This window comes from Crassostrea angulata, chromosome 9 (genome assembly GCF_025612915.1).
Source record: "Crassostrea angulata isolate pt1a10 chromosome 9, ASM2561291v2, whole genome shotgun sequence".
Lineage (NCBI taxonomy): Eukaryota > Metazoa > Mollusca > Bivalvia > Ostreida > Ostreidae > Magallana > Magallana angulata.
In genome coordinates this window covers 16,713,850-16,740,575 of record NC_069119.1, presented here as the reverse complement: position 1 = coordinate 16,740,575, position 26,726 = coordinate 16,713,850, and the positions used below count along the sequence as shown (strand labels likewise).

Below are 26,726 nucleotides of genomic sequence, written 5' to 3'. Positions count from 1 at the left end.
CACACTACAACGGCCGTCACTGCTATCCAAATGAAATCTGGGTTCATCAATGAACAGAATATTGGCCCAGTCCTGTATTCTGAATCGCAGATGTCGTGTGCACCACGCTAGTCTGGCGATACGATGACGTTGAAGCAGTACTGGGTGCACCACTGGAAGTCTTGGTCTGATGTTTTCCTCGCGCAGACGATTACGCACAGTTCTTGGACTAATTGGTCGAAGCCCTGAAATGCTACGGGCAATCAAATTTGCTGTCTGGAAACGGTTTCTCAGATGCGCAAGTCTAATGTGGTTTCCCTGTTGACGTGACGTCAAACGAGGTCGTCCAGGGCGCGGTTGATCCTGAGTGTTTCCAGATTGTTGAAGATGTCTCTATAATGACTGGATGGTGTTCTGAGGAACTTCTAAGTGTGTTGCTACAGTATTTTGTGCCATTCCAGCTTGTAGCATCCCAACAGCACGATTACGTTGGTTTTCTCTGAGTCGTGGCATGACTTCGGGGTAAATTGTGTTGAAACTAAAGTGTTTTTTTAACAAAAAAGTTTAAACAAATCCTTTACAGTTCTTATTCCAAACAGTATTGGCACGTAAAAGTCGTGCGTACAAATTCTTCAGTAAACATCAGGTGCTCACTAACCATGAAAAAGTCCGTGCACCCGGACGGTTACCATCCGATATTGTCAAAAACATTCCCATTATCGATTTTTTAAATTTTATAAATACAAACAGTAGTTATAGAAAAATTATACTAAATTTTATAATGCACAGTTTATTTTTTCCGCTAGTATATAACATATACATGTGCCTTCTTTGCCCACATACTTGGTATCCAACGGAGGTACTACATTTGAAAATGGGTTCTTTCAAAAATGTTGCATTGAATTTGTAACACGATTTTGTCCACAAACAAATCAAGTGCTTTAAGACGTCATTATTCTAAAAACTGTTAGCTTTATTACAGAATCTCAGAGGCTCTTTATTCAGCAGGAAAACAATGAAGATGAAGGTAAATTGTTCATGAACAGTTTGTAGATTTTTTTTTATTTACGAAACAAACCAGACTATTTCATTTTTTTAGGGGTAATTTATTAACAAAATGTACATGAATTTTTTTAATTTTAGAAATATATAAGAAACAATAGATGTAACATGTTAAATTGTTGTTTACATATTTGAATTGTCATTTTAATGTGCATTATTTCATTAATTAGTACTTTTCTTATTTTCATAAAAAAAACCCGACGAAACGCAAGAGAAAAATATATAGATAGGTCAAACATGTATTGGAATTTTTGTTATTTAATAGCTTTAAAATGGCCGTTGTAACCTACTTCGAAAATACAATTTTGAAGGAAAACTTGAAATGCATTTACGTGTTTATTTGAGTGTTAAATGCACACATATTGTATAATATCTTTTTCGAATATCGAATGCTCAATATTAATATAAAAACATAGAGATAAATGATCGCACAACATTTTCAATTTTAATTTAAGTGTTTTTTTTATATTAAAGATTCAGAACAAACCCAGGAAAAGCAGGTTCTCGAAGGTAAACTTTCTTGTAATTAATAAGTACATCTAGTGGATATAAATTCTCAGATGTATTTTTGAGCTTTTATTTCTTTCCTTATGATATCACATTACGCTCAATATCATTTTGTCACTATTTCTTTTTGTTAAGTGTTTTTTTTAATTTAATGACGTTTTCTTATCATTGCAAACGTGTTTGTTTTGAATTGCAGGCAAGAATAGGCGATGTTGTGAACCAGGTTTGTACATTAAAATTGAGTAAGAATGGTAATTTATCTTTTTTTCAAAAATGGTGATGCTAATTTTAAATATAGTAAATTAAAAAATAATGTACTAATGATAATAATAATAGTGATAATTATAAAAAAAATCAATAAATAACTAGACGTGATCTCTTTGCCCGCAACAAAGAAGTTTTTCATTTTAAGACTGTATACAAAGAAATACTCGGCCTATTCGTTGTCGGTGAGCAAATTTAAGATTCCCTCTTTAAAAAAAAGAAATTTGTGTCGGCGATATCAAGACGGATCAAAGCCGCTTGCAAGTGCAGAACGGCAAAAACAATAATCTGCGCAGCTATGTTAAGGCTGTCCGAAGCTAAATTTATATTGAAAATCGATACTGATTTAATTATCGAAAAAAAAATGGCGGGCGAATTTCTTTAAATTTTCATTAACAGCGATATCCATCAGTACATGTATATGTTATGCATTTTTGTAACGTCATATAAATCTTTCGATCGGTAATTTAGTCTGCATTTCTTGCTGGGGGTTCATGTAGATATTTCGTTTATTTGAAATATTGTCATTTTTTTTATCATCATCGAAATTAGGCACATTTTTACTTTTTATGCTCGATTTACGCAAAATTTGGTCAATAAGTAAGTTTTTCCAGCATGATCCACATTGGTTCTTATTTTCTCTTCCAATTTCACGTAAAATATACTAATATTGCATTGATCTTTAACTTGCGCCAAGCTGGTTTTTACATGCATATACGTACATATCTCCATTCATTAGTTTACACATACATGTAACGGGAGGAGTATCAAAACAATTAGTTTATAAATATTTATTTACCATATACAAAGCATTCACACTGCCGATCTAGAGATACCCGATATTGATAATATTGAATTTAGTATCATTAGTATTTACAACAGCGACTAATCAAAGGAATCAAGCTGTTTTATAATGTTCAATAAAATTCATTTATTCCGTTACGGCACATTCTCTCAGAATGATCGAAAGAAATGCAGATCATGCAGAGTTCATTATGGCATCATATCTTATCACATACAGACAAGTGACTTTATACACATCGCTGTAAAATCAATCGGACAGCCTTATAGTATCTTATTCCTAACGATCTGATTCGTTTGCGCAAATGATCATTATATCTAAAATGAATATGTTTTTATTCATTAATCATCACAGAAAGATATTTTATAATTACACAAAATTCATAAAGAAAATTTTTGGGGGGGGGGGGGGGGTTGTGGTTGTGGGGAAGGTATTTTTGCAGCCAAAAATGACAAAAACAAGCAATTTTGTTAATTTTCAGTATCATTTTTTAACTCACCTGAACTAAAAGCTTAAGGGAGCTTTTCTGATCGAAATTTGTCCGTTGTCTGTTGTCGTTGGCGTTGTCGTCGTTTTAAACTTTTCACATTCTCATCTTCTTCTCCAGAATCGCTTGGCAGATTTCAACCAACCTGGGCACAAAGCATCACTGGGTAAAGGGGAATTTAAGTTTGTTCAAATGAAGGACCGCACCCTCTTTAAAGGGGAAATAATTTAGAATTATTGAAAATTGTTGTTTTTTTTTCAAAAATCTTCTTCTAAAACATTATTAGACCAGAAAAGCTATAACTTGTATGGAAGCATCCTCAGGTAGTTTAGATTCAAGTTTTTCAAATCATGGTTCCCGAGTGGGGCTACAATGGGGATGAATTTTTACATAATAATGTATAGAGAAAATCTTTAAAAGTTTTCTTCTGAAAAACCATTTGGCCTGAAAAGCTTAAACTTGAGTGGAAGCATCCTCAGACCATGTAAATTCACGTTTATTCAAATCATGGTCCCCGGGAATAAGGCGGGCCGCAATAGGGGATGGATATTTACATAAGAATGTATAGAGAAAATCTTTAAAAATCTTCTTCTCCCAAACTATTAAGCAAGAAAAGCTTAAACTTGTGTGGAAGCATCCTCAGATAGTGTTGATTCAAGTTTGTTAGAATTATGGTCCCTGAGGGTAATAAGGGATGCATTTTTACATAGGAAAAAATTGAGAAAATCTTCAAAAATATTCTGGGAATGTTTTAGTCCAAAAAGCAGTAACTTTTGTGAAAGCATGGGTTGTGCAGAATAAATTTTGATCAAACCGTGATTCTCTAGACAAAAATGGGGCCATAAAGTAGGGGTTATTGGGGCTTGATATTTATCATAAAAACATTAAGATAGAATTTTTTTGAGCAAGATCTACTTATTTGTCAAGATATTTTAATTTTGATTATGTAATGCTTATTTGATCAGAGTTAAGGCAATTGATGTACAGGTGAGCGATATGGCCTCTTGACCTCTTGTTTTCAGTTAATCATTATTCACGTTTTTAACATGTGAGAGTCTTGTAACATATTCTTGAGGTTCTGTGTGACTTGAACAAAAGAAAATCTTGAGAAAGTGATAGACGTTTAGCAAAAAATCATGCAAATATATAGAAATCGTCTGAGTTTTGCGGGAATTTAAGCTTTGAAGTTCGATATCTAAAATTTGACATAACTGGCACTAATGTTTTATTAACTCAAAATAATACCGAATACATACATTGTATCTGGGCTAACTGAATTGATCTTTAAAAAAATATTGATATACAAAAAGTTTTTTTTTTTAATCTATATGTAACAATTATAGAAACTGTCTATTTTAAGCGCAAGACGGTCACAAAAGTTTTTATTCAGTTTGTACAATTTTTTTTTCGTAATCCCACTATTCATTGTGATCATTTTCCATAATGAATAAACAAGATTTGAAGATATAAATTAGCTTAATCAAAAATACTTACAACAAATCCTAAAGAGGCTGAATGTGCATTTTAGATGCAAAAAGTCAAATTCAATTTGTCAAAACTCTGAGGGATAAATACAGACCCCCTCCCTATTACATGTAGTTTTTTATTTTTCAAAGTATATTTTGTCTGCAGATTTCATTAATATGCTTCTCAAGAAATTCTTGATACATCACCACTAAGGAGTGGGATACAATACATACCCCCTAGAATACCCGCGTGTATACGGTATTCGGCAACCAAACACAATTTCGAAATGGGGACACAGTCGTGATCTGAAGGGTTAGAAATAATTTTGTTTTGAAAGTAAAATGTTGAATTGTGCACACTGTACACAAATAATGGTATTGTTTTAGTAAATATTTGTAAAATACACATTTTGTTACTATTATACATAAAAAATAAAAGGCTATATATGAAAGATTTTTCACCCTCTCGGTAACTTTTGGAAGGTACAACGTCTTTGTCTCGATATCAAATAAATGGTCTTTTGGGTTAAGAAATTCTTTACCGTTCTTGATCAATCTCGTTTTAAAGGTCGACCCTCTTTTTCTATATAGTGACAGTTTAACAAAATAATCTAGATTGCATATCATTAAGAAGTGTATCATTGCTTTTTAATTTGTTTCTTAAACATATTTTACATAATATCCTCTATGTATAATAACCTTTATAATGAGCTATTGATAAAATAATTTCAACCCATCTTTGCCCTTAATATACGGGGCAGCCCTTTTTAAAACTTCAAACCAAAAAAAAATCTATAACAATCTAACTATAATTTTTTGGCCTCTACCTGTCTTAACAAATTGTTTTCGAGAAAAGAAAAAAATTAGAAAAAAAACATGCAAAATCGAGACGCTTTTTATCTCATTATTGTGCCTTTCCGAGATTCAACGCTTTTTGTCCTAATTAATCATGAATAAACAAGAACTTTTTCACAATCTTTCGTCATCTCTGAAATGATGAACTCAATAAATCTCAAAAGTCAGTATCTTCATAACGGAAACGAACAAATTTAGAGCATTAATAGTAAATTTTGAAAATGTTATAAAAATCCTACGAGTGTTTTTTAAAAATAGTGTGTTCAAAATTGGTATTAACAAAATAAATATTAAATGTATGAATAAATAAAATGAATAAAATTAAAAAAAAATGATAAGGTTTTCCAATAAAAACGGAAGACTTTTTAAAAATTGCTATGCTAGATTTTTTTTATTAAATTTCCCCTACATATTTCATAACTGGTATTTTCGCCAATCCAGTTATTGTAAACTGTTTTTCTCTGTTTTGATTGTTTCAATGTTAACTCACACTGAATTCTGAGTCCTCGTAGTCCAGGGATATGCTTTACTAACTTTCATTATCTAACTTTTCTATAACTGTTTTGATTATTAAATGTAATATCTGCAGTTTTAAATATATTATATTTCGGGAAGGGCTGTTATATTATAAAATTCAGGATAGGCTACCAAAGTGTAATTGTTATAACTCTGCATCTACATCTTACACCGCATTGAAATTTCACTACATTTACGTAACACTGAAATGAAAGCAACATACCTGAATTTGATGGCATTACATTTCGGCTGATTAAAAATATCATCGCATATTATATTATACATGTTAAACAGTATTTAAAGTCCGAAAAAACATGCAATTAATCATTATTTGTAAAATGAATGGACCAAATATTTATTACTTTTTTTCAAAGTTAAATGTTTTGACCATGTAGCATGTAACAGTCGCATTCTTCAAAATAAGAAATCATATTAAATTCCGAGGATAGGAAATTTGCATTACAACACTTGCTATCACATCGATGTTCAATAATAATTTTGTCCAAAAATAAACTCACCAACCCACGTGACATTATAAATTATATGTATTTTTATAACTCACAATTAATACGCAATGGCATGCTCTACGTATGGAAATTTAAAAAACGAGACAAGTTACTGACAAACAAGTTATTTAAACAAGATTAACAACTGTCTCGATTGAAGGAATAATTTCGAAAGATCTGGGGTCGATGCAACGATCTTATTAGCAGATACAATCTTCTGCTAAGTCGAATGCTGACTGACGTTTTTCATATCAATTGTTAGACCATTATTAATCACCGAAATGTTTACGGATTTTCTGTTTTCCCGATTACGACCAAGAGCATACGGCGGGTGTGATCGGTCAACAGAGGATGCTCGCTCCCCCATGGCACCTGATCCTACCTCTAATATTTTTAGATGTCCGATCATGTTTGATCATGTTTTATATTTCTCCTTTCTATTTTTCATTTATAATATTCCTCTTTATCGCCACATTTCATTCTAACTATTCGAACATAATTTTTTCATAATCATGTTCCTTACACGAATGTATATTTGTTTAAATATCATAACATAGAAAATCATACTTAACTTTAGGCATTTATATGAACTCCTTACGGAATAAAATATGAAGTTAATGAGATTGCATTTTTTGTACACACTCAAATAGCAAATTACATATTAATTAAATTTTACACTATGGTATATCAAATGCATGGAACGATAAATAATATGCCTAAATAATTGTTACTGCCTTCTTATTAGTAATATAAAAATTACAAAACATATTTTTCAGGTTCAACACTTTTGATTGTGCTAGGAGTTTTGTTACTAGGCATTGTGGTTTCAATAATGGCAGTTAATTGGGCGCAACTGATTTCTCCGGAGTGTGAGAACGAAAATATGGTGTTAATTGTTTTATTGATATCCATTTCAATTGGACTGATTTCCGTTATATGTCTGTTGATTTCACGTCAAATACATTTCAAGTTAGAACCGTCAGAAAACAAAAGAAGCATTACATTTTTGAAGATCAAATTAATCTCAATGTATATCTTTGGTCTGGGTTACATATTTCATTGTGGATTATACACTTGGAAGCATTTTTCTTATGACATTTGTCCAGAAAACAGCGACTTATGTAGAGCTTATAATATATTGTCAATATTGTACACATTCATTCTGTTTATTTATTTTACATTGTACTTTGAAAGATTTGATGAAAATACTTTTGGTGAAAATGCCGCTTCACTAGGAATTTTCATAACCAACGCATGTATTTGGTTTGATGCCATCTTTTCTGAGTCTAACTTTCTATTTAAACATGAAATAATTGTTGATAATTCGTCAACGGCAATAAATGTTACTATGTCTGCAAAAAGAGCAATGGAGGCAATTGAAAAGTCCGATCCATTCTTATCCCCAGCAATGATAGAATTTTCTCTAATATCTGTTGACATGTTGTTTTTAAGAACTGTTCGTTTGACAAAATCCTCAATACCAACTATATCAAACGAATCTGAAAATGTAGCAAATAGTAACGATTTTACAAACCTACCAAGATGTGTCCGAATAACAGGTCAATTCTTTCTCTATCTTGTTGTTTTGATGTTATTTGTTTTTACCTTTGTAGTAGTAATAACAAACGATCCATCAAATGATATTTTAGACCATCCCGACGATTTCAATGTTTACGTTTCAATGCAACTGTTTGTAAAATTGCTAATGCTGATATTGATATCCATATGTCTTTTTGTCGAGTGGTCATGTTTGACTTTTCATTTAAATGTTTCAGCATTTGTATTACTGGTCACTTGCTTTGGTAATGTTGTTTATCATACATTGTACTGTGTTGCTTTATATTCTGAAGGGAAAAAGAATGAAAGTCAGTTTATTGGTGTTTCCTGGACCGACAACATCATAAGCATGCTTTTAGCCTTATTTCAAACAGTGTTTATATTAGGAACCCATATGCCTAAAGATTTTGAAAACGTTATGTGTCATACTTGCTCTAGAAATTGTAAGAATTGGCTACATATCAAATTTGTGAACTACGCATGCTGCCTTTTGGGTATTCTTAATTTAGGTTTATGGATCAGTAGTAGCATTGGAGAAGGACGTCTTCCTGTATTTACCATTTCAATTTATAAGGCGTACGAGAAAGTAGTTTGGTCTGTCATCAACAAGATAGTTTTACCTCTTACAATATTTTTCCGGTTTCATACTGGGCTAGATTTCTTAGAATTTTTTTGGAAGCATGAAAATGTGTAGACAAGTTTATCTATCTAACCGAACTCCCATAGAAAATTTTAGATCTATAGATCTATTGATAGTTGCAAATAATGTACGGTGTAGTTGAGGCTGACAAAACGATCTGAAGTGATCAATTTCTTTTCAAAGTTGAACTTTGAATAAATGAAAGTTCAACACCCAAGCGGTAAAGTTAGCCATACTGAAAAGATAACCTCTCATTTAAAGTTTTACACCTTTAATAGCAAACATACTTTTTTATCAAATGTTTCATATAAGATTTTACAATTTAGTTTAAAACCATAAATATTAATTTATAAAGGAGTTTGTTTATTTACGAGGTCAATCAGGTGACCAATTGTAATTAGTCTTCTGTTGTCTGTCGTGCATCGTGCGATAATAATTTGGCATTTTTAAATTTTTCATAAAAACTACAGGAAAAAGGAAAGAATATGTTTGTGTGTAAAGCATTTTTATGGTAAGAGGAATCTAAATTGTGAAGTTCATGGCTTTATCACTACCGGCTTCTCATTTATATGTTGGAGAACTTTTTCAAATATCTTCTTTCTTACACACATGTGGGAAAATCAGTATTTATGGTTTTGATCTCCATGAAACTCTGTACAAAAATTGTAAAAGTCATGGTCAAGGGGTTCAGATCCTAGGATGGGACAATTAGGTTTTTTTTTAGAATTAACAGAATGTATGGTTATATTGTCCATGACGTCCTCTACCTAAATTGTTCAATTAATGATCACTGGGACAAGTAAATCAGTCCCTAGGGCTGGGCAAGGATGGTCACAATGACACTGTTTTGTTTAAATAATATTTTCTTCTGTATTATCACAGTCGGGGGTATAATTAATACAATGTAAATATGGTCATACTGTCTTTATGTTGAATTGTTAAATTGTTATAACTTTCTAGGCAATTTGGCAGAACTTTAGGCTTTTAATCTTTAATTTCATCTTGAAAACAACTTGGTAAATTGTCACTTATAAATATTAAATTGATCATGAATATATGTTCTATTTAAGAAAATCTATGAATTACCTTGTACATTGTATACTTGTAGAAAAAATTGTACGCATTCAGAAACTGTAAATATTATAAAAGATTGACCATTAATCGTCTGCAGGTCTCTTAATACCAAACTTTTACAATTTTTGGCCCCGGAAGTTAAGGTATAGCTATAGATAATTTGATAGGATATTCTTCGAACTCTGGAATCCCACTCTTTCCAAATTTTAATGAATGAATGTTTTTTAAAAACATAAAGTAATAAAGGCGGGGTAACATTCTGATAAGTTTCAAATTAGTGTCTAGACTTTGAAATGAAGCTTAAAATGCCTACATGAGACTCTCTGATATTTCAATCTAAGGACTATGATACTTATGTGACTTTCAAGGCAGGTGGGCCTCTTGTGTGTATATATATATATATATATATATATATATATATATATATATATATATATATATATATATATATATATATATATATATATATAATGTCTTAATATGATTGCAAATTGACCTATGTCTATAACTAATTCTTTGCATCATTTTTGCTTGTATACAGAATGTATGTTTCTTGATTTGGAATAATTTTCAACAAAGTTCTCTTTTTCTTTTAAGTGTAATTCTATGTATAATTGCTATAAATGGTAATTTTGTAACAAATAAAGGAGATCAAAATATGAGGTATTGATTGTTTTATCATTTTGTTAATTGTTATTTATCAAAATATCTTTTATTTATAAACCATTGCAATCCTATTTTAAAAAGATATTATATCAGTATTTAAATTAATTTTACATTATTTTGCTATTTATAGACTTAACCTCCGTGATTCTATAATGCTATATCAAAACACTAATTTGGGAAAAAAAGGTCTACGAAAATATCATGCACTGCATCATTTACAACATTGCATATTTAAAGATTTATATGGATTTCTTAAATATTTCCATTTTAGCAGGAACACTCTTAGGAGAAATAGCACAGGAATTGCAACACCTTCTTTTCAGTATATTGTTTAAACAGGAATCCAAAATATCAAGTAATGACCGGCAATGCAGTCTCCCTTTACTGTAAGGTAAATCATAAAAAATAAAAATAGATACCTAATGTAAAACAGTTTATCATTAATGATTTCTCTTAATTAAAAAGGAATCACAATTAAGACCAACGTCTGTACACGTAAAACATTTCAGTAACGTAAATTATTTTAATAAGGGAAATGGGAAAGTCAAAATTAATTTGAGCTTTATATTGCTGAACAAATTTATCATTTATAGATGAAAACTTGAGAATGAGTGGACATAAATGTTAAATTCCTAGAAATACTTTACAGATGCAAATAATATTACGTGTACATTTTGTGTTAATGTTAGTAATGATGACTATTTAACTATGAATTATTTATTGATTTTAACACACAATCGGTTTCTGAAGCCCTTTTTTAGTGAAAGAGTAAAAGAAGCCCTTTCATCAGATATATTATACATATATTGCTATTTTTGAGGTAAAAACAATGATAAAAGTGAAGTACAATATCCACCGAGCGGAAGACGAGATGATTATTGTACTTCAAGAGTAGCTAAATCACTGTATTGATTTAACTTCCCTCAATCAATAACTGTTTTATGATATGATTTAGCGACGAACTGATACATTCAGATCAAGCATATATTTTACAACATACAACATAACATATCATTGCATTGAAATCTCATAGCATAGCATTATCATCTCATACCATACCATACAATCTCATAGATTTTCATTCGTCATACCATACTATAGCATAGCATACATTATTTAAACCAGGTTTTAAATGCTGATATTTATGTTCTCATTTAAGATTAGTGGTGAATTTTGGCTTCTTATCATTTTTCTTCGAAATGGTTAGAACTCTTCCGTAAATGAAGGCGTTTTTGTTCAAATCTCATAGCATACCATAGCATAGTAAAGAATACCATATCATTAAGCCCTTCTTTTCACATGACTGTACTGACATTTCAAATTGAGTGTCAAGAGGGCTAGATGGTCGTCGTCATTTTTAGTTTGTATTTATCTCCTTTAGAAGAAAAGGACTGTGTAAAGGTATGGGAAAATACAAAAAAGTAGAAATTTATGATCTGTTCTAGATAATAGTTTATAGCTGAATAGATCATATCCTAATATTAAAGGCTGATATGGTGGTTAATATGTCGAACCCAGCCTCTTTAACAAACGAAATTTTCAGTAATTTTAAAAATCAATATCATTGGGCGATAAATGTTTAGTCCAATGTAGGAAAATTTGGTAATGTTGACTCCTGGATCACATGCAGGTGAATATCAATTAAGTAATAATTTATTATCTTTCTGTGAATATTTTTGATGTAAACTTATCACGGATGAACATTCTATTCTATGTAAACGTGATTTAGTTTTCGTGATATTCGCCCATGTGAATACTTATTGAACTATAACCCGCAGCTTCCAATTTTCCTCGTTTTAAAATCGAAACAACTACGTTTTATTCAAATTTCGGTCACTCTGCTAACAATAATATTTAGATAATATTTTATAATTGAAATCTATTTGTTTAATATCTTAGCCACATATATCCCTGTGGAGAAATTAAAAGCACCAAAAGGTAAAGTAGTTGTGGTAATAATAGCAGTAATAATAGTAGAAGTAGTAGTACTGAAAATTTGAGGAATATCAGATACCCGCCAGACGGAATGTTTTAAAACGAAATTCGAAGAATTTAAATGCTCTACCTGTACTACTATTTGTTTTACTGAACTTAAATTTTAACCATAATTGTAGTTACGTTAACCTATTTGTTCTTTAAAGTACAGAACTACATATAAATATGCATAAAATAAAATTGTCTTTCAACAGTTTTTTCCGATATTTTCTATGATTTATAAGACAAAGGTCTATATATGATAAGGGCCTAAAATGGTCACCTAAAATGAACATCATCATTTTACTATCATTCTTTGTTTTCTTAATACAGATATGTATGTGATGTGTTTACATAATATTCATTTTGGTTCAAGTGCCCACAATTTAGAAATATGACATTGTAAAGACAACCTTTTTCTCGCCTTTTTTGCATTTTTAGCGTAAAACAGCTTGTTTTCAAGCAGTTTTTCCTTTAGAAAACATAGAGCACATTCTTGAACAAATAAAATATTTTAATCAGAGATGTATCTAGCCAAGACTAATAAGTGACAAAAAATTTTCCTTGTTCAAGCATGGGCTCTATATTTCCCATTATTAAATATATAAGAAAAATGTCAATTTTTGGCCGATTTTGATTGAATTATAGAAATGGCGTCACTTCTGACGTCATATACTGCCATTGAGTGCAAATAAATCAAATAAATAGATGAAAAATATATCTTATATCAGCTCTTTTAAAAAATTAGTTAATATTTTATTGTACCCGAAACACTTAAAAAATAGCGAATTATGGGGTCCAAATTCAACTCTTATCATATATAGTTCTTTCAAGTTATTGTCGATTTTTTTTCTAGAATGTAATCCCAAGATTCATGTATTTCATAGTGACACCTGAGGAGAAAATAGGGGCATCAAGAATGAATTGCTCTCCAAAGCTAATGACTTATTTTCGGGGAAAACCATGATCATTGTTTATTTAGGTTGCACATTTGTGTCCCAGTTTACGCAGAGTTTAAATCATATTACAAACCGACAGTTAGTAAGCCCGTATCACTATATGTTTACAGAATTTTAAAGTTCCCTTATTGAGAACACAGTTTTGGAAATCTAATCAAAATCCCATGGTTTTACAACATCAAAAATACAAAGCATTGAGGGGTATAACGCGGCACCCAAAGACAGAGGCTGACATTTGTTGAATACATATTAAAAACATGACTCGGTATGAGACATTACCATATTTGGTTTCATATTATCCCCCCCCCTCCCCAAACCAAAAATAAACGCAACAAAAAGATAGAGCAAGTAAATTCCTGTTTAGTTTAAAAGCGTGTTTTGGTACATTATCCCCCAAAAAACAGATATTTGGTTGAGGTTCGCTGTAGGGTTGGTGAGACTCTAAAAATGTTCAATAAAAGTAGCAGCAGCAGTGGAAGTAGTCGGTCGTAGTAGTGGTACATGTACCGTTGAGTGTGTAGGGGGGGGGGGCTATTCGCAGCACTTTTAAGGTTTTCTTTGTGGTCGCGCCAACCAGAAAGTACGGAAAATTTTAACTATGACATCACACAAAAGAAGAAGTCATAAAAAAAATAAATAAAGTAATTTCCGATTGTTATGGGTAAGAAAACATTAAACTACATTAAAAATTACTTATTCCTGTAACTTTGTAATCGAATATGTCCAACAACGATAAATATAAACAACAGACTGATCGCGGTGCACTTGTCGATGTGACGTCATAATGTAAATTTTGACACATATCATGTGTAGAGAGAGGCAGATCAATCAATTTTTTAACATGAGAAAACTCATTTTTTAAATGAACGAAGCATAATCATAAAACAATTATTATACCATTAAATCCTATCTAGTATCCTTGTTTTGATTCGGCATGTAATTGTTTTTTAGAGCGTGTGTTATTTCTTTTCTAGAGTGTTTAATGTACAAGTTCGATGTGTTTGACATCAGGAAGCCTACAACTGTCTAAATCCGCTATTTACAAGGGCATAAACCTAACAGATCATTTCCATTTTTTGGATATAAATTAAAGGAATGTTAAATTTATAAAAAAGTGCTGCTGCTTCAATGAAATCTACAGAATAAATTGATGAATACGTAAAATATTAGGCAAAGGTCATATAAATTCCAGTTTTAGCTTATTTCATTAATATTTATTCTAAAAGATGAACTCTATACAAATGCAGCAGCACTTCTCAGCATCTACTACAAAAGTAGAAATTAATCATCATTTAAAATTTGAATTCAAAAAGGGTATGCCTTGTAATATTGAAATTTGGTGTTTGAATATGACCTCTATTTGGGGGAATCGTTAACACAAATCACGTGACTTTCAATTTAGGGTACCAAGCTAAGCTAAGTGTCATACAAAGTAGCATTTACTGTACTGTTACCTGTACCATTAATATCACATTTGTATCATGATAATATAACTTAACATAAACATTTTGTAATAATAGATTCATCGTTTTATGAACGTTTAAATTCACTGATATGTTCATAGTATGCCTTAACCGTGCTGCGTTAGGAGGTCTGTTTTTATGCAGCAAACTAAATTCGACAAATGGCTAACCTTAGTGTTTATTCATAAAGGCCAATAATATCATTTGCAACAAGAAAAACTTTTTGAATTTACTTGACATAAATATTATTGTTTTAAGATGCATTGTGTATTTTTTAAAATGCCTGACAAATTGACGTTAAATAATTAAAAAAAAGATATGTATCTTAGTTTTAGCTACTTGGATAATTGGAGCATTAATAGGTAAGTTGTTGCCTTTTTGTGTTGTGTATATTTTGTGGCTCATTATTTTAAATAAGGCATCTGAGAAAAAAAAAGAAAATGGAAATGCTCGGCGTATCTAGGTGTTAAAATATTATTTTCTATTTTTGGGGATCTTTCTTCAGTCAAAGGACTATATATGGTTTGAGCCTAAAATGGCCCCCTTAAATGAACATCGTCATTTTACTGTATTTCTTTGTTTTATTTGTACAAATATACATTTGAAGTGTTTTCATAATTTTCATTTTGATTTTAGTGCCCACAATTTTAAAAATATGACATCATAGAGTTTACCTTGTCCCGCCATTTTCTCATTTTTAGCATAAAACTGCTTGTTTTGAAGCAGTTTTTCTTTAATGAAACATTGAGCGACTGCTTGAACAAACAAAATATTGTCACCAAAGATGTATCTTTCCAATACTTATAAGTGACAAAAAGTTCGTTCTTGTTCAAGGAGTCGCTCTATATTTCCCATTCGAAAAACGATAAGAAAAATGTAAATTTTTGACTGATTTTGATTGAATTATAAAAAGAGCGTCACTTCTGACGTCATAAGCTGCCAGTGAGTGCATATAAATCAAATAAATAGGCGAAAAACATATTTTATGTCAACTCTTTTATAAAATAACACAACAAATCAATGTATCTGAATCATTTTAAAAATAGCGAATTATGGGGGCCAAATTTGACTAATATCATATATATAGTTCTTTGTCAAAATTCCTGGTCTTGCTTAAAATCACCCTGAAATATTTACAATCGATGCGCATGCAGTTTTGAACGAAATGCTATGGTAGCACCATTTACTGTATAAGTCATCTAAAATTATTAATTTAGCGAGAAATTGAGCATTTAGCAAGAAAATTCGTTCAAATTACTGTAAAACATTATTCCACTGTATTTGTGCAAATTGAGCTGCAGTGTCTCTTTAAAGTTAACATTTAATATGTTACATGTAATCAATATAGTTTTGCATGTTTTCTGTTGGTTTTATATCACGTATTCATGAAAATAAGCGTATGACACGCAGTGCAAAAACATTGAAAAGTTATTCAAAGCAATAAAAGACACCATATCTTAAAATTGTAATCATTTACATGCACACTATTAATGTATAACTTTTTGCCAGCATAGTAAGATCAATGTGAAAACATTTTAGTTTAATTTAGTTTAATGCTATATGTGTTTTTGAATTATCATTACTATATTTTAATTAGATAAAATCAAACACAGGAAGGGATTTGTAAATAATAATAAAAACTAGACACGATCTCGTTGCGAGCAACGAGGAGGTCTTCCGTCCGATTTTTAGAATATGGAATAACCTTACTCTTGACCTTCATCAACGAAACGTATCCGGAAAAGGAGGCGGGATCTATGAGTAATGGGTGAAAGACTATTTATCCCTTTGGTGTCCCTTATTTGAGGGATCAGCTCCTTTTCATTCATTTTAGTCAAAAGGTATTTTTGTGTACCACTAATAAGTATTTAGAAATTGGTTACCGTTTTTGAGATATCTGGGAAAAATCGTTTTGATATCCGGTCCTAAAACTCCTTTTAGGGTCCACATAAAAACAATTTATAGTTGTACATTGTTAAGCTCAACATTTTGAACATCTTTTGTTCAATATTGCTTTCCAAAGTTTTCCTCCATTTTGAGATAGTGTGCATCAAAGCTTTAGACTTCTGGCCCCTTAAAATCCCTAATTACGTAACATAAGAGTATATGATTGCCATGTACATGTACATAACATTAGAATGAACATAATTGCTTCTATAACGGATCAAAAAATATTTAACAGTAAAAAGTTATCATTAAAAGACTTTAGAGCCCCCTCAGCCCCTTATTAGAAAGGCCAGCCCTTTTTTCATGATTTCAAATGAAAGCTCTTGTCAATTTAAACACTTTTTGTTCAACAAGTAATTACAAATGTTGTACGTTCTCGAGATATCTTGAAAGGGTCGTTTTAGGGGCCGACCATGTAACTCCTTTTAGGGACCGCATAACAAAGAAATTATAGTTCATTATTGTTAAGCTCAATATTTTGAGCATCTTTTGTTCAATATTGCTTATCCAAATGTTTCTTCATTTTGAGATATTGAGCATCAAAGTTTTGGACTTCTGGCCCCTTAAAATCCCAAATTACGTAACATAGAAGTAAATGATTGCCATGATTAGGTTAATGACCTAAGAATAAACATAATTGCTTCTATAACGCATCACAAAATATTTCGCGGTAAAAAGTTATCATTACAAGACTTTAGAGCCCCCTCAGCCCCTAATTTGAAATGCCAGCCCCTTTTTCATGATTTCAAATGAAAGCTCCTGTCAATTCAAACACATTTTGTTCAACAAGTAATTACAAATGTTGTACGTTCTCGAGATATCTTGAGAGGGTCGTTTTAGGGGCCGACCCTGTAACTTCTTTTAGGGACCGCATAACAAGGAAATTATGGTTTCAGATTGTTAAACTCAATATTTTGAGCATCTTTTGTTCAATATTGCTTATCCAAATGTTTCTTCATTTTGAGATATTGAGCATCACAGTTTTGGACTTCTGGCCCCTTAAAATCCCTAATTACGTAACATAGGAGTAAATGATTGCCATGATTATGTTAATGACTTAAGAATAAACATAATTGTTTCTACAACGCATCACAAAATATTTCACGGTAAAAAGTTATCATTACAAGACTTTAGAGCCCCCTCAGCCCCTAATTTGAAGGGTCAGCCCCTTTTTCTTGATCTCAAATGAAAGCTCTTGATTTAATTAGGTTTTTTTGTTCTACTTGTTTTAACAAAATGCTTTCGAGAAAAGAGATATTCAAAGAAAACCAAGAAAAATCACGACGCCTTTCTAATCTTAATTTTCAAGCTCGGGCGAGCTTCGGCGCTCTTTGAGATAAAGATGATTAATTACCATTAGACACTATTTCAATCTTTTGTCTATCAGCCCTGAAAAGTTCAACATCATATCTTAAATGATAAAAGAGGAGTTCTCCGCACAAAATACCCCTATAAAAACAGTTAAATCCACGATATCTCAAGACAGGAAGTGACGTCATCACAAAAAATTTCCAACAAGGTTCAGATCATTACCTATCAGAACTGAAAATTTGACGTAAATCACTACAGCCGTTTCCGGGATATCGCGTGCACAAAATCGGTAAGAAAAAAAAATAATAATAATAGGGAAAAAGAAACCTAAGAAAAACAATAAGGTCTTCCGTTGGAAACGGAAGACCTTAATAAAATCTATTGCTTTGTCTTTTATTGGTACCACTGCAATTCATAACTGTATTTCATTTTTCTAAAACCCAAATGAAACCTAAACACGTGTGTGCAAATACTGGAGATATATAAAATAAACGGATCACGCACATATTAGTTAGCCAGGAATGTTTACAAGGGAGCAATGACTTTGTATAGCATTGCATCTTCACTATTTTTTATCAGGTAATATTTTGCTAAAATAGAAACTACAATGTACCTTCTTTTAAAATTAGATCAAGTTTTGTCATCAAACATGATCACAATCAATTGCATGCATATATACTATAATCAGCGAGATATCTTGGTAACAGTAACCAGGCAAAATATATATATATATATATATATATATATATATATATATATATATATATATATATATATATATATATATATATATATATATATATGAAATTTTTGGAACATTCATTGATTAGTCAATGCCTTTTGTGTTGTGTGTAATTTGTGTTTTGTTACCTGTAATGAGAAAAAAAAATAAGCGATTCATAAACTCATTATGCATTAAATGTGTTTTATATTGTGCAATATTTCTATTTTTCAGCTATTTCTGCCCCGCCTTGTATTGTTTATTTCCTTGATCGAGTACCGAACGACGATTCTGAAAAGGAGAAGTATATTACGATAGGTTTAATGGTGTCCCACATACTTGGGACACTGCCAATTGCAATCCTATGGATAGTTCGCCCGACAGGGAAACGGATCGAATGCTTCAATCGTCGTGGAATTTCCTTTTTGAAAATGAAGTTGATTTCATTGTACTTTTTTGGAACGTGTTATTTTCTTCATTGTGGGTTATACATATGGAAACACGGTTTAGAAAATGTAAATGAAATACTTTGCATCTTTTGTTATGCAATTACTGCTGGCCACGTATTTTGTTTGTTTATCTACCTTGTAGTATTTTACAGGAGAAAATGCGAGTATACTATTTTTAATACCTTGTTGTCAGTTGTAGCAATTATTTTTACTAATATTGGTAGTTGGATCGACGCACTTTCCTCGGGTTACCTGTTCAAGTATCACTCAAATAGTTCTTTACCCGTGCAAAACGTAACTAGAGCAATGGCGACAATAGAGGAAACTGAGCCATTGGTTTCATCAGCCATCATAAGTTTTTCGCTACTGGCGATAAGTTTGCTCTTTCCAATGGCTGGTCGTACATGTACCTTAGCTACTTTAGATTTACAAATAGTTAATTCAACTCCAAACAATGACACTGTATTTTATAATCAAATTATAAAAACAAGCAAAATAACTTTTCAAATCTTTTTTCTTTTATTATCTTTTGGATTGGTTGCTTTTACTTTCACTGAACTATTAACTGAAGAATCATCTGCCGATTTAAAGGCATATACTATCACACAAATTGTATTTAAATCAATTATTTTATTGCTAGTACTTATCAATTGCATTTGCTTTTTTGGTGAAAGATTGATAAAATGTTTATCGTGTATGGAATGCAAAAACTGCCCGAACATATGTAAATCGGTTTGTAAAATTTTGTGTTTTAATGCGTGGATGGTGATGTTTGTCATCACCGGCATTGGAAACGTTTCTTATCACGTAGCTGTTGGCATTTGCATCAATGATATACAAGATATTGAAATATATATTTATGTTATAGTAGAAATCATTATTAGCATCATAGCAGCTGTACTTCAATCCTTTTTCATAATAGGAACATATTATAATGTGAAATGTGCAAACTGTGACGATTCAATTAGATATGAATGTGAATCAAATCGATGTAAAGAATTTGTTTACTTTGCATGCTCCCTTTTGGGAATTCTGAATATGGGTTTATGGATTAGTGATAGCATAAGTAAAGAAAATCTTATTTACAAGGTAGATGACGATGACTTTTGGAATCTTTTCAAAAACGTTACCTTACTTCTTACAACATTTTTTCGCTTTCAGACCAGTCTGGAATTTTTAAAATTATATTGGCATCATGAAAAAAGAGAAAGAATGATAGATAGATAAAAAGAAAAGAAACTCATAACGCATTAAATAGATTAGACAACAACTCTTGAATGAGAAGTACGATAGAGGTTATGTTACTGCTTTAATTAATACTTTGAAAGTAATCTGCCATTTATTTGGTGTGTTTGTTTTTTGTTATGTATCACCTTCACATCAATAACTACATGTAAGTGATGAATTATGTATGTCAAATATCTTATCATTAATTAAAATATTCTTTTGCTACCTTGCCTCTTGATGCATTTACATTTTCTACTATCGTATCATTTGTTTTTGATTGATAATGGATTAATGAAAATAAAGCGTTGCATCGCGCATTTAGATGTACACGTACGATAGAGATTGTACATGTGTAACTGCCTTAAAAAGTAGTTTGAAAGTAACAGTTTGAAATCACACATTACTTGTTGTGCTTTTTTGTATAACCTTCACATTAATAACAAAATGTGTAACTAGTATGTTAAAGATTTTATCACCAAATAAAAATTCATGTGTTACTGTGTCTCTCAATGCATTTACAATTTCTACTATCGTATTATTTTTTTTTGATTGATTAAGGTTTGATGAAAATAATACTTAGCATCGCGCATTTACCTAACCCGGAGAGAGAGAGAGAGAGAGAGAGAGAGAGAGAGAGAGAGAGAGAGAGAGAGAGAGATTTTCAGATTTTTTTTTAGATATTCAAGTTTGATTAATTGCCTTACTTCTCCAAGTACTGCAATATTATTTTGCAATTTTAGGTAGCTTATTCCTCCTGACTTGTAGCATTTCTACGACACTTATTGGATAGTTCAAAGATCAATAGATTCCTATGAAATTATTCTCCCTTACATGTATATCACGAACATCATCAGTGGATTAACAGTTCAGAATGGTATATTTGGCTCGCACTTTTCATGAGTACTAGTATGTAATTTCAGAAAGTAATATTTTTAAAACTATATATGATTGTCGAGTTCCTGTCTTAAGTATGTTTTATTACCTCATCAAATGTTCATTTATATAAACTTAATGCGGATCATGTTCTAATGAACTCCCTAACATAGTTACAGTAATTGAATATTATGATTAATCTAAATATAAACAAAGTTATTTACATCGAACGATAAATTTGTCGTATGTACATCTTTCTGATTGGTAGCCTGTGATAGATAGACATGTCAACATTACTTGCAAAACAATAAGGTTACCAAAAACCCCTCCTAAATTACCAACACCGTCTTTCCATCTGACATTCTGAGCTGCTTATAAAATAGAAATTATGTTCTTGTTATCAGGAAGGCTGCAAAATAGCATACAAGGTCGTAAAAAGTTGTTTAGTCGAGGCTTTAATTTTTCAAAAACAAGACCGATCTTGGACACTTTTGAAACAAACCTCGGAGATTAACACAAAAATTAGTCACAAAAACTAGTACTCTATTTAATGATTAAAAAAAAATTAGGACTATGGCAACTAATTCAATGGATTGAAAATCAAAATGATACACTAGACAAAAAAATAAGATCCGACCATATTTTATGCACAAAATTACAATTTTAGAGTTCTTCCTCCTGTGTTCTATTGGTTTTTTTTAAATACAATTGTGTATTAACAAAAAACAAAATAAATGAAACTAGAAGAGTCAGGCTTGGCAAACCGTGCTGTGTAGTTAAATGTATTTTTTTTTCATTTATTTTCATTTTTTTCATATGAGTGACGACGATTTTTTATATGTTACGATAATAGCCGTGAAAAAAAATCACATTTATGGGTAAATGATCACATTAAGATTTCTGGATTGTGAAGAAGACTTCACAATGGGTTTTTTTAAATAAGCAATATCATAATGCTATATTAAACTAAAACATCACGTTCTGTTTATCATTTTTAACACAATTCAATAATCTGTACCGAGAATAAATGTAACATTTACTGTAAAATCATCATTTTTCCTTGAGGGCCAATGTTCGTGGCTTTCGTCGGTATATGTAACCCTTGTCCTAGAATTTACACCCCCACGAGCGTATATACGGGCATTTGTTTAATATTTATCAAAATCATCCCGAACTTGCTACCAACGAAAATACGTCCCCACGAACCAGGACAATTTTGGCTACCCACAAACATTGACCCCCGTGATTATTATAATTCCGCAGTACCAGATCAATATCACAGATGTTTTTTTTTTTGTTATGCTTGTTTGTACGTATACGTTGTAGTAAAGATAGTCTGTCCTTTTTTTCTATATGAAGCACACTGGGTTATTGACATTGGGTATTTTTAAAGTGGAGAGTATGAGATAAAACATCAATCAGATTTCGAATACAGGTGAAGTACTGATTATCCAGAATTGTCCTTGTTGATCAAATTCATACGAAGTCCGAAAATGAAGAACTATTATGGCCCGCTAGTTAGATTTTGAACAGTAATGTTTCATTGAATCTGACGGGTGGAAGCGCAAAATAATACACCTTGACATACAAGATAAATTCAAGAAAATAAAAAAAACTCAGAGAAAGATAAAATTTGGTTAGTACGTTCAGAGACATAAATAACAGAGATTTGCAACTGATCGAAATCTCGTGAAATCCCGTGGTGCCTATTGTAAAGTGCTCGCAGTTTATATCAGTATATCTTTCTAATAAACGATTATATCGAAATATTAACAGCGAAAACCTATTACCAAAACATTCAAAATATTATATTTTCATGAGTTTATGTCATATAAACAATATTGAAAGAGGAGTTTTAGGAGGCAGTTGGCTACCCGTCGTTCGAGATGTCACCGATGTTTTATAGCTGGCCAATATATTTTTTATATATTAATCTTATTTTTCAATTTTTTTGTTTCAAAAATGTCTAAAACCTACTGGTACTGTACCAGTTATCGGCTCAGACCAGTTATCGGCTAAACTGAGAGTTCGGGTTTAATGCAGGCAACAATCCAAGGTTTTTTAATTCAGTCGTCTTTTTCGAATAAAGAAAAGTAAGTTTGCTTGAAAACTTTCTTGAATATGTTTTATACATGAGCTTAAACGATCATTGTTTACCGCTGAGTTTACATCTTTGCACTTTCAGCAGTGGGGGAAGTGACGTAATAAGTTAAAAATAGAATATTTACCTCTTTGTGGTACGTTATTATATCCCTTCTTTGATTTCACATATAAAATCAACACATTTAACATGTATAAACAAAAGGAATTCACAAATTTCCGACAGATTCGTAGCGCAATTGAACGCCTGATTGCATAATTATGCTTTGAATAGTCTACGATTTTGTGTATTACCGTCTGATAATAAACGAATAATTTTAGAGATTTGTTTATAATGTATCATGACCCCGACTATTTTAGTCTGACCCCACAAGGGGCATAATTCAAACTGCATTAAGCAGAGTATAAAATCGACATTAACACGGATGTTACTATGTTATTATTACGAAGCCGATAACTGGTACAGTAAATCGTAAAAACTCGGCAAATTCGGGGCGCGCTAAAAAGCTAAAAAAAAAAAGATGTTTTGGGTTCTAAATAATGATATAAACTAACAAATGGATAAATAGGGAGTTCACTTTTGAAAGTATGTCAATTTTTGTCCAAAAATATCAAGAAATAAGGAATTACGAAAAAAAACGTTAAATTTTAGCCGATAACTGGTACAGTGCCAGTATGCACGCTTTTCATTATAACAATATACTTTTGGTTTAAGATCATTATCAAAAACATGCTAATTGCGGAGTTGCCAATCTCTGTTATTTATGTCTTTGGTACGTTTACAGAGGAACATGTTTTTATTAGGATATTTCTCTATTAATTATTTCGATTCAACACAGTTACTTTTGAAATACATGTATCTAATCATTTGACATGGGTTTTTTTTCTGTTGTTGTTGTTGTTGTTGTTTTTTGGGCTTATTTTGGCTTTATTTTGCAATATATGAGAAGCAACACTTTTTTCTTGTTGTTACATTGTTTTATTAATTGACATTACGTTCATTTGAACTTATGACAGCTCAAAGTCAATGCTTCGAAGTTAACTCCTAAACTAAAGATTAAAAAATCATTGATAAAAAAAATCCAGAATTTTTGTATCCTTTCACTACCTTTAAAGATATATAGGTTATCACAAATTATGATAATAATAAATCATGAAAACAAAATTTTAATTATACCTTTCAAGCTTTTTAAATCTCTCTGACAATAGTCGCAAAAAATGTGTGCTTTTATTTCAATAGTGATTGCAACATATGTAAGAAATAAATTCAAAGTCTACCCAAATTATTCGAGTATTACCTAGGTAGGAGCAGTTTACGCTTTATAATTCGCGAAGCAGATGATAAAAAGCGTTAGTTGGTCCAACGCAGGTTCCTTATAATTTAATTTTCTGTACTTAATTGTACAAATTGAGTGCGTTTTATTTTTTAAAATGATATTGATTCGTTCAAAAGTTTTACGTAACGTCAAACGGATTGGTACGTTTTAGACGTTGGTGCATTGTAAGGTGTCTTGTGACGTGCTAACTAGGTTATACAATTTTAAATACATTTTCCTGTCCAATCGAATGCCGCGTTACAACCAGCAGGCATGCTTATGAAAATTTCTTATGATACGTCCTAAGAGATATCTTAGGGTATGTCTTAGGACGTATCTTAGGACATTCTTATGACATCTCTTAGGATGTAAAACGAAAGCGTCTTAGAAATGTTTTAGGTTAAGATGTCTTAAGTTTCATCTTAATTTTTTTTATGTACAAAACAAACGAGTTTGCCGCTGTCTTACGTGTACAATTTTAAATGATAATGGAGAAACGAGACCTTTATAAATAAGCGGTCAATACCAATGGCCAAAAACTTGTTTTATTATAATCTAATACAGAATAAAAAAAAAAACAAACAATGATATGAACTAATTTTCAGCAATACTCCATCGTTTTCAGAACATCTCTCTCTCTCTCTCTCTCTCTTTCTCTATCTCTCAAATAAAACTAAATTTTTGATCCACTCCTTATTTGTAATAATAAACAGTACTCAGTAGTCCTAACATCAAGACACCCGTGCACTAATTCCATTGTTTAGAAACCATATATAAAGGCTGTTCAGTCTGTGATATAGTTCATGCAGTATGGGCGGAACACGAAACCCAAACTTCTCCGAGGCCGAAATCCAAATATTATTAGACGAAGTTGAGAAAAATAGGACCGTGATTTTTTCGAAATTGTCCAATATCGTCACCAACAACCAGAAAAAAAGAGTTTGGGAAAGTATATGTGAAAAAGTAAACGCTGTGAACACAAGTCGCCATGTCAGGACCGTGGAAGAGGTTCGAAAGAAATTTTCCACATATACAAGCGAGACAAAAAAGAAAATCGCCGACAGCAGGAGAGAGGCTGCAAGGACAGGGGGAGGGATGGCACCCCATCAGAGCTGACGCCCCTACAGGAAAACGTTTCGGGGATTTTGGGGAACACTCCCATTGACGGGATAGAAGGTGGCCTAGAAACCTGCGGGGATACATCTTCATCCTCTATGTCGTCTGCATTGTCCTCGTGCAGAGATGCAGACTATACAGACCACCCCGGTATTATAATTTATTAAAATTATGCGTTGTTTCAAAGTGCTCAATTTAGATAGCATTTTTAAGTGTTTTAGTCGATTTAAATATTCTCTGTTTTAAGTATATATCTATTATATTGATTACATTAAATCTATTTTTTATATTTAAAAATGAGAAAAATTGGGATGCTCTCATAATATAATATATTTTCGCTTTTCCACAGAGATGGCTGAAACTTCTTCCCCCTTAGCAGTCGAAACTCCGAGTCGACCAATGAAGAGGCTACGACTTACGGGAAAAGAAGGTTATGAAGAAAGTCTACTAAAGATCGAAGGACAGAAACTGGAGGTACAAAGAGAAAGACTACGCATTGAAACTGAGAGACTGGACGTTGAGAGACAACGACTTGCCATTGAGCTTCTCTGATATTTGGAACAACTTTCATTGCATCTTCTTTTTCCTCTTCTGATTTGGCATTTGGTCTAACCATTGTTTTGTCTTATTAGCTGTAAACATGATGTAAGCCTCTGACGCAAGAATAGACATATTGGGATTTTTTTCTCATCAGTTGGTCTAAGTATCCAAAGACAGATTCCGCAAATTTGTTATGCTTATATTGTCCGTCTTGACTTTTCTCTCATATCTTCTGTTACATTTTCCCAACACCCACCAGGAAGATGGTCTTTAAACAACCTCTTCGCCACCTCCCAAATTAGATCCAGAAGAATGATTAAATACACCACCACTTTGTCATCATGATTCC

General features: G+C 31.6%; 2 protein-coding genes across 5 annotated transcripts in view; both read left to right on the top strand.

Moving 5' to 3' along the window:
• LOC128163879 (uncharacterized) overlaps positions 1–20,913 on the top strand; it is a 34,234-nt gene extending 13,321 nt beyond the window's left edge. For 2 of the 4 annotated variants that reach the window (XM_052827556.1, XM_052827557.1), the window contains 5 exons: positions 962–1,006; positions 1,516–1,551; positions 1,745–1,771; positions 15,107–15,139; positions 18,991–20,913. In XM_052827556.1, the coding sequence (XP_052683516.1) occupies positions 962–1,006; positions 1,516–1,551; positions 1,745–1,771; positions 15,107–15,139; positions 18,991–20,432 (1,583 nt within the window). In that variant the 3' untranslated portion in view covers positions 20,433–20,913. Of the gene's footprint in view, positions 1–961; positions 1,007–1,515; positions 1,552–1,744; positions 1,772–7,220; positions 10,089–15,106; positions 15,463–18,990 lie in introns of those variants that run through there. The other 2 variants (XM_052827559.1, XM_052827558.1) reach the window with 2 other exon arrangements.
• Positions 20,914–25,531: 4,618 nt separating this feature from the next.
• LOC128162154 (myb-related transcription factor, partner of profilin-like) lies at positions 25,532–26,389 on the top strand. The gene is given in 3 exon segments (XM_052825344.1): positions 25,532–25,820; positions 25,823–25,987; positions 26,187–26,389. Coding segments are annotated over 3 exon segments (657 nt in total).
• The last annotated feature ends 337 nt before the right edge of the window (positions 26,390–26,726 follow it).